Genomic DNA, 9588 nt, shown 5'->3' with positions numbered 1-9588 from the left:
ACGGCCTGAATCCTTGGCTCTGTGGTAAATTGCCTTTGCTGAGATCTAAGCCCCTTCTCTGGATCCATCCTTTTCCGTCCTGCACAGCCAGGAGGGCCTCACGCCCACCCCTGATCAAAGGACAGACGACTGGTGTGGAAGAAGGGAGAATCCGTGGCTGCAGCTACTAGGACTTTCTCTCTCCCTTTCTGCTGGCCACAGCCCCATGAGGCTGCCACTCTGGGCTGCTTTGGATGAGGCAGAAAAGCACGTGAAGCCAGAGCAAAGGGGTTTTCGGATACCAGGTTTTTCCTTTATTCCTTCCATCAGAGGGGAAGGTGAGTCAGGTTCTCACCTGTGTAAATTCTGGGGCATTACACAGGTATTGTGATTACCTCGTGGTTAATAATGTATGTTGGGAAAGAGGGTAAGAATAGTCCACTGTTGGTAATAAGGCGTCATTTTCTAAGGAAACATTGCTGACTTCTTTATAAAATCCCATCCCATCCTGCAATGACTGTGGTGGAGGACAGAAGCGGGGGGTATCCCCCTTTTTAGCCTGCAGTGGGCCATGTTGCTCCTGCACGCACACCAGCCGTTTACAGCATCCGGGTCCTGCAGCAACGCCGAAGTCCTCTGCGCAGACCCGACTCCTCAGTTTGTGCAACCGCTGCCGCCTCTCTGTCCCCTTCAGAGTTCCTGTTTCCGGTGTAGAGACGGGGACTTGCTTGTTCCCCGGTGACTGGTGGCCTCTGCCTGGAGGGTTGGTCTCACCAGAACAGCTCGCAGAGCGCAGCGTACTTAGCTCCGTGTTCCCGAAGGTTGCTCGGGCCATGTCTGCACCAGGTTTGGTTGGGGTGGCAGTGGGAAGGAGGTTGTTTTGCTCCCCTTGCTGACCTTTGAGAGAACAATTCAACATTGATATTGTTCTGGGAACGGGGTTATGACATGATGGGAAGTGCTGGGCAAGAGGGAATAGGGAAGAAAAAGTGTATGCATCTGAGACGTGGGCCATGAAAAGAATAGAAACAAACAAAAACAAGAATGGGAACTCGAGGAATCCACAGGGTAAAGGAATTTTTTAATTTTTAACGAAGACGAGAGATACCTGAGCATATTAGACAGGAGACGGAGTGAAAGAGGAGGAGAGACGAGAGGATTTATGAGGGCAATTTCTCAGTGTCACAAGCCTGGTCTTACTTGCATTGCGCAGTCCCCAATATTGACAGCAGTCTCCTCCTCCATCACTTCCTCTTTTGTCCTTCTCCCTTTCATTGTCTTCGTATTTCATGCTGGCTCTGTGTAGAGAGAATATATAATATAAAAGATAAAGTTCTCAGACTCTGCACCCCAACCTTGAGATAATTACTGCTATCAACAGTTTGGTAAATATTTCTACAGATTTTTTAAATATGTTAATACACACACAAATGACTATTTTTGCAACTTATTTTTTCAAATATCAGATCATATTATATGTTAGCAATTCTTTTCTACTGTAATGACATATTTCAAAGTTTTAATATACCTACCATTTCTTTTCTAAGAGGTATTATTGCCTAGTGGTTAAGAGAAAATGTTCTGGTGTCATACTGCTAGTCTTCAAATTCTGGCTAAGCTATTGCAGTCAGTTCTTTCTTTGCGTGAATTTCAGTTGCTATGGTTTTGTTAAAAAAAAACCAGACTCAACAACACAATTCATATTTCACTTACCATGTGAATAATTGCATAAAGAACAAAATGTTGCTGCTAGCTCTTCAAACCACACATCTGTATGTAAAAATAGATATATATTATGATCAGTCACCAATCACATCACTTCTTTCAAAATCTGTTGATGATTGGTCATTGTACATCTGTTACCGATTCACACACAGACAATAAAGCACATATTTTTTTAATATTTATTTATTTTTGAGAGAGAGAAAGAGAGAGTATGAGCAGGGGAGGAATAGACACAAAGGAATAGAGAGAGAAGCAGGCTCCAGGCTCTGAGCTGTCAGCACAGAGCCTGACACATGGCGTGAACTCATGAACCATGAGATCATGACCTGAACTGAAGTGGGATGCTTAACAAACTGAGCCACCCAGGTACCCCAATAAAACACATAGTTATGTTGCTTCCATGTTTCCCATTGATAAACCTATGTGACATTTTGGAAAAATGGGTACAAAAAAGAAAGAATTGGCTAAAAAAGATGAAAGGGCAGCAAAGAAACAAAAAGTAATAGTGCTGAAAGTGAAATTCGAGTAGAATTTCTAGAAGGAATGACTGACCAGGGGAATGTTAACATTGCGGCTATGTGAGAGACCCTAGATATGCAGCCAAGGAACTCAGTGAGGGTGCATTGACATAAATGAAGAAAGTGCTTGTGAAGGAAGGGAGGAAGATATCCCAGAAGAAGTGACACTTACAAAAACTTCACAGCACAGAAACCATGAGAAATATTTCACAATATTGAAAGCATTAAGGATAAAATATTGGAAAGTTATCCAAACTTAAAAAATGATGTTACACGGATGCCTCGGTGGCTCAGTCGGTTAAGCGTCTGACTTCCACTCAGGTCATGATCTCACAGTTCTTGAGTTTGAGCCCAGAGTTGGGTTCTGTGCTGACAGTTTAGAACCTGGAGCCTGCTGTGGATTCTGTCTCCTTCTCTCCACCCCGCCCCCTCTCGTGCTGTCTCTCTCTCTCTCTCTCTCTCTCTCTCAAATATAAATAAACATTAAAAAATTAAAAAATAAATTGGAGTGTATTAAGTATTATTTGTATTATTTTCTGTGCATTTATAATAGACAGCATGAGTATTTTTAATATTTTGATTAAAAAACTTTATATCAATTATTTTCTTATTGATTATGGTCATTGTATGATCCTACATTACTGTGTAAAGCCAGGACTACTTACATCTAGCTGAGTATCTTGGGTGAGATATTTCAACTGTTTATAGTTCATTTTTTTCCACCTGAAAAATGGAGATATGATAGTATCGACCTTATAGGGATGCTGTGATAGTTATCTGAGTTAATATCTATAAAGCAACTAGAACAAATAATAGGTTATTGGTAAATAGCATTAATTGAATGCCCTATTATATTTCATTGTATGACCATATCTTAACTTTCAAACAATCCCTTATTGTTGGATATTTATGTTTGTAAATGTTTGTAAAAATCTTCTGTGATAAACATTACAACGATCATCCGTGTACATAGATCTTTGAACAGTCTCTGTTTCTATTTGGTAAATTCTTTTTTTTTTTTTTTTTTGAGAGAGAGAGAGCATGCCTGTGTGGTGTACATGAGTGGGAGAGGGGCAGAGGAAGAGGGAGATTTTTAAGTTGCCTTCATACCCAGTACCAAGCCAGAGGCAGCACTGGATCTCACAATTCTGAGATCATGACCTGAGCCGAAATCAAGAGTTGGATGCTTAACCAACTGAGCCACCCAGGCACCCCTGTTAGATAAATTCTTGAGAAGAATAGTAGCATTACAAAAAAATGACCACAGGGCTGTCTGGATGACTCAGTTGGGTAAGCATACAGACTCTTCGGTTTGAGCTCAAGTCATGATCTCACGGCTGGTAGGATCTCTAGTCCTGTGTTAGGCTCTGTGCTGACAGTGGAGAGCCTGCTTGGGATTCTGTCTCCCTCTCTGTCCCTCCCCCACTTGTGCATACTCTCTCTCCCTCTCTCTCTAAGTAAATGAATAAACTTTTAAAAAGTTTATTAGGTTAAAAAAAAACTCTTAAAAATTTAGTAAATATTTCCAGATTGCCTTCCAAAAATGTTCCAAGGACGTAGATCCCTATTTCCCTATAGTCACACAGATTCCTTTAACATTTTTGCTAATGTGAAAGGCAAAAATGATGTCTGATTTTAACTAGTATTTCTTTGATAAGGAATGGGCTTGATCATTTTTCACATGTTTTTTGACCATTTTGTATGTCTTTTGCTGAAAGGTCTGTTCTAGTTCTTTGCTTATTTTCCTATTGATGTGTCACTTTCATAGTGATATTTTTCCTCTTTTAATTTATTTTCACATATTAAATAATGAAACATTGCAAAAACAGTTGCATATACCATCTAACTAAGGTTAAAAGCAATTTTTCCATATTTAGAAGTCCTTCATTCTAGGCAATAACATATTTCCTCATAACTTAAAAAAATCTTTGTTTAAAAACAATTATAGACTCCTACAAAATTGCTAAAACAGCACACAAAGCCCTGTGAACCCCTCACCCAATTTATCCCATTGATCACCTTTTATATAGCTGTAGTGCAATATGAAAACCAGGAAACTGATACTGGCACAAAATTGTTAGCTTGATTACAGACTTTATTCCATTTTTATTCCTCTGTGCATGTAAAGTATTATGCGGTTTTATCTCATATGTAGATTTGTGTAACCACAACCATAATCAAGATAGAAAAGGACTTTCCAATTTGTAGTTGTTCCCACATTCATCCTTGTCCCCTAGCAACCACTGATCTGTTCTCCATCTCTATAGTTTCGTCATTTTAAGAATGTATACAAGCACAAACGTACAGTATGTAACCATTTGAGATTGGCATTTTTACTAAGCATAATGACCCTGAGGTCCATCCAAGTTGTTTGCATCAATAGTTTATCCTTTTTACTGCTGACTAGAATTCCATTATATGGATATACCAAGGTTTGTGTAACCATCCATCCACTGAAGGACATTTGGGTTGTTTCCAGTTTTGACAGTTGTGAATGAAGTTGATATGAACATTCATGCACAAGTGTTTGTGTGAATGTAAGTTTTCAGTTCTCTGGGATAATTTTCTACGAGTGTGACTACTGGGTAGTAGTATAGCAGATGCATATTTAGTTTTATAAGAAACTGCCAAGTTATTTTTCAGAGTGGCTGTACCATTTTACATGTCACCAGTAAAGTATGACTAATGTAGTTTCTCTGCATACTTGCCAGTATTTGGTGTTATCAATAATTTTTATTTTAGACATTCTGATAGGTGTATAATGATACCTCATTGTGGTTTTAATTTGCATTTCCCTAACAGTTAATAATGCTGAACATCTTTTCATCTTTCTTAGTTACCATTCATAACTCATCTTGGGTAAAATATCTGTTTACCCATGTCTTTTAGAGTTGTTCATTCTTATTGAGTTGTTTATTTGTTTTTGCTATTGAGATCTGAGAATTCTTTATAAATTCCAGATGAAATTCCCTGTCAGGTAGGTTGTTTGCAACTATTTTTCTCTTGTCTGCAGCTTGTTTTTTCATCTTCTTTTTTTGTTTTGTTTGTTTATTTATTTATCTTGTGGGGGAGCACGTGAGCAAGTGGGGGAGGGGCAGAGAGAGCAGGAGAGAGAATCTCAAGCAGGCTCTGCACTGTCAGCACAAAGCCCAACGTGGGGCTCAGTCTCACAATTGTGAGATCATGACCTGAGCTGAAATCAAGAGTCAGATGCTTAGCTGACTGAGCCACCTAGGTGCCTCTCACCTTTAAAAAAAAAAAAAAAGTTTACTTATGTATTTTGAGAGAGAGTGTGCACGTGTGCACTTGCATGTGGACAGAGAGAGAAGGAAAGCAGGAGAGGGGCAAAGAGAGAGGGCGAGAGAGAATCCCAAGTAGTCTCCTCACTGTCACCACAGAGCCCCAAGTGGGGCTTGATCCTGTAAACTTGAGATCATGACCTGAAGGGATATTAAGAGTCGGACACTTAGTCACCGGTGGTGCCCCCTCATCTTCTTAATAGATCCTTTCACAGAGCAAATGTTTTAGTTTTTGTTAAAGTTCAGTTTATCAGTTTATTCTTTTATGGCTTTCTTATTGATTTTTAAGTGCTCATGTATTAGGGAAATTAGTCCTATGACTGGTCAGGCATGTTAGAAATAGTTTTTTTTAATATAAAAACAAAATTTTAATTTGGTTATTGATGGTACTTTGTTCCACATTAAAGTTTTTCTTTCTGTGTAGTCAAATCTTTATCATTTTAGTGTGTTGCATCTTTTGTGCTGTGCTTTCTTTAAACCTCTTCCTTAAAATTCTTGACCTTTTTGGCTTCTCTAATATGCTCTCTGATTTTATTCAGCTGCCCAGAAGTGTAAGTCTTTAGAAAAAACTCTTAATTATTGACATTTTAATACACTCACTTTTTTCTCTCCCTGTATAATTTTTTCCATCTGATCTATGCATTGTCACAACTTCAGCTATAATCCCTAGCTTTGATTTGTATTTACAGCTCCAAACTGATTGGACTTTTTCACAAAGCTATCCTTCCATCACCTGAAATTCAGATGTCCTCAGGGGAAATCATTATTCTCCCCCTTTGGTTATCATCCTAGGCTAGAAACTGCAACATCATGTTAACCTTTTCCTTTCTCTTATAAACAGATATCAGTAGTCACCATTTCCTGCTGATTTGTTTTGCAGGATCCTTTAAATCTGGTTTTCTTTGGTTCAGATTCCAGTTATTACTAATTAGAGATGAGATAGCTATTTCCTAAATGGTCCCAAGTTTGTCATTTTTTTCTGCTCAAAATTCTACAATAAATGAGAAAGTAAAAAAGATGTAACACTAATGATTAAAAATAATACATAACCATGGGTAGACGAGAGACTCAAACTTTTATGGAAGAATATTATGTACAACTCTATGACAATTTAAAAATCTGGGAAATTGATGTTTTTGTAGAAGAATATAAATTACCAAAATTGAATAAATAAAAAACCTGAATAGGTCCAGATCATGAAAGGGATGCAGAAGATTTATCATTTGAAAAGATTTATCATTTATCACTAGGGCTAGTGTTAGCTGCTACAGAGGAGAAAAAAATCCAAACATACCCTCTACCTACAATGAATTTAAGGCCCACTATAGAGCACAGGTTGAATCAAGCAAACAAGAGCATGAGACTGGTTAGATGACTTGTTGCTTCTTTTAAATTAATGGCCTTTATGATTTTTTTTCCCCCCAAATCGAATACCTTGTATATAGAAACAACAAATAGACACAGGGTTTTTTTGTTTGGTTTTTCACATTATTTTTGTTCTCTGGAAACCTCAAGATGGCAGCATTTTACTTTGGAAGAAGCTGTTTATTGCCTGTAGTGCCCATCGTGCTTTTCTATTCATAACAACACCCAGAAGCCAAGTTGTCACAGGAGGAGGGGGTGGGAGATAAGGTGTTATATGTACTTCAGAATATTCTGACCTTTTACACTCTTCTCTAATTTAGCATCCATCCACAAAGAACCTCTGTAAATTGGTACTTCAGGTAAGCCTTCAGGTGAGCAGTTTCTCTACAGTCATTATAGAAACAGGTATTTTATTCTAGCTGCATCTGTTCCGCTTCAGCTAAATGGCTGATTTTTCTGTTCCCAACATGGCACTTGCACAGAAACAATTTTATTTTCATCTTGGATATTAGGCAGTATAGAGTCAATATTTTAATAGTGCAATAGTGTCATACCTTGCCCAGATTGAAATGGTCTCCTTGCCTCCTTAGAGCCTCTTTTCCGGACTTCCTGTCCTGTCACTGTCTTATTCCCAACCATCCTATGGCTTCCCATTGCAGTTAAAGTAAGCGCAAACTCCTTACTGTGACCTGCATGCTCTGTAGGGTCTGGCTTTTCCCACTTCTGTGACTTCATCTTTTATCATTTTCCCTCTGACCTTTTCACTTTGTTCTAGCTACCATGGTCTTGCTGTTCTGTAACACAGTGAGATTTGTGCATCTCAGGGCCTTTGCACTCTAATTTTTGCATGGCTTACTTTCTTATTTGAGTTTCAAGTGTCAGTTCTTCAGAAAGGACTTCCCTGATCACTATCCTTCTCTCCCCAACCTTGTCCTTATCCTCTTTATTTTTCTTCATTGGAGGAATAATACTACCTAATAATTTATTTTTTGTCTTTCTCAAGCAGAATTAAGTTCCTTGGAGGATTGGAACTTTGTCTTATTTACTCCTGTCTCCTTTTAGAACCTAGAAATATGCCTGACACATAATAGGTGCTCCAGAACTAGTTACTGAGTGAATGAAAAAAAATGAAGCAAAGTTCAATCAATCTGGTATCTCTATTTTATCTCTTTTATAGGTAGCAGTAAGCCAGATACTTGGAAAGTAGAAGTCTAAACCCTAGTGAGGCAGTCTTATTGACACTAACTCATTAAATTTTTTTAGGCACCCATGGTTATCTACATTTATTTTTTTTCTTAAGGACTTCTGATTGAAAAAATTCTCTCCCAAATCGTCCTAAAACAAAAATGGTCAGATAAATGATAGCAGTTAGGTATCTTTAGCATTTAAGTAATTTAAAAAATGTCAAAATTAGCATCAGATTTTTCTATAATAGATCTGTGGAATTAATTCTTAAATGAAGTAAATTTTACTGAGACATTGTGTGAGTTACCCAAAAGAACTTGTCACTTATGTCAAAAGAGTATCTGCGTTACTAATCCTGGATGATATTTTGTCTGCAAAACAGCTCTGAGGCATAGAATATTCAGGCTGCAAAGAGAAGAGTGTAAATAATTAAGATGTAAATTCAATTATGGCTGTGTCCCTATTACAGTTCTTTTTTTGGTAATAGCAATATACCGTGTCCTCAATTTATAAATGGAATTTCATCGGATGTAAGCATGTGGAAGGAGAAATTATGAAAAGTTCTTGGTAAATAAAAAGCAATTCATTAAATATTCCCAGCTGTATGGATCTAGTTGTACTCAAAATATTTAATTCAGTTTTGCAGCTACATAGAATCCCAAAATTTAATTATATCATAATTTAAATAGTATTCTGTTCTGAAACATATTAAGATAATTCCCTACTTCTTTTTTTTTTGTAATAATAAACATTCATTAAGCTGAAATATATTAAATGCCATCTTTTTAAAAAAATGTTTATTTATTTATTTTGAGAGAGAGAGAGAGAGATTGAGAATCCCAAGCAGGCTTTGCACAGTTAGCTCAGAGAGGGGCTTGATCCCATGAACCTTGAGATCATGATCTGAGCTGAAATCAAGAGTTGAATGCTTAACTGACTGAGCCACCCAGGCACCCCTAAATACCTTCTTATATGAAATGGAATTGGGAATTAAAACAAATGGCTTGTTTTTTCATAGTAACTGAGTGTTCCTGTCATTTTTGTAAATACTCATTAGCTTAACTCTTAGTATTTAAAAAAACCATTTTGATTGTTTTGTTCATGCTTACCATATTATAACAAATAATAACATCTATAATCTGTGAAGTGTTTGCAGTGTGCTAGGCTCTATATTAAGCACATACAGATTACTTGATTGATACTAATGGTCTAGCCTTGGAACCCAGTCTCCATTTCTTATACATTTTCAATGGGAAAATGGACTCAAATTTTAAAAACACTGACTTACAAATGAAACAAGTTCTTCCACTTCTTCCTCTTCTCCTTCTTCTCCTTCTTCTTCCAAATGAAACTTCTTAACACAATATATTTATAAGAAGAGAACTATTTAAATTGGGTAACAGCAATGAATGGAAACCTGTGTAGCATGACAAATTGGATTAAATTAGGGTAACTTTTGTGTGCAGGAGAATATTGAAGTTCTTTCCTATTTTATTTCCAAATAGCATTCTCGGCAT

General features: G+C 37.3%; 1 protein-coding gene across 1 annotated transcript; it reads right to left on the bottom strand.

Annotated features, from left to right (window-relative positions):
• Positions 1-270: 270 nt before the first annotated feature.
• On the bottom strand, positions 271-2947 carry LOC147584230 (uncharacterized). Its single transcript, XM_086718695.1, has 4 exons — positions 2888-2947; positions 1693-1749; positions 1180-1277; positions 271-876 (listed from the first exon to the last, which is right to left on the bottom strand). The coding sequence occupies exons 3-4, from the start codon at positions 1268-1270 to the stop codon at positions 371-373; spliced, it is 597 nt and encodes a 198-aa protein (XP_086574821.1). The 5' UTR covers positions 1271-1277; positions 1693-1749; positions 2888-2947; the 3' UTR covers positions 271-370.
• Positions 2948-9588: the final 6641 nt, after the last annotated feature.

The sequence above is a fragment of the Puma concolor genome, chromosome A1 (assembly GCF_028749965.1).
Source record: "Puma concolor isolate L17-30 chromosome A1, mPumCon1.1.hap2, whole genome shotgun sequence".
Taxonomy (NCBI): Eukaryota; Metazoa; Chordata; class Mammalia; order Carnivora; family Felidae; genus Puma; species Puma concolor.
This window is presented reverse-complemented; position numbering and strand designations above follow the sequence as displayed.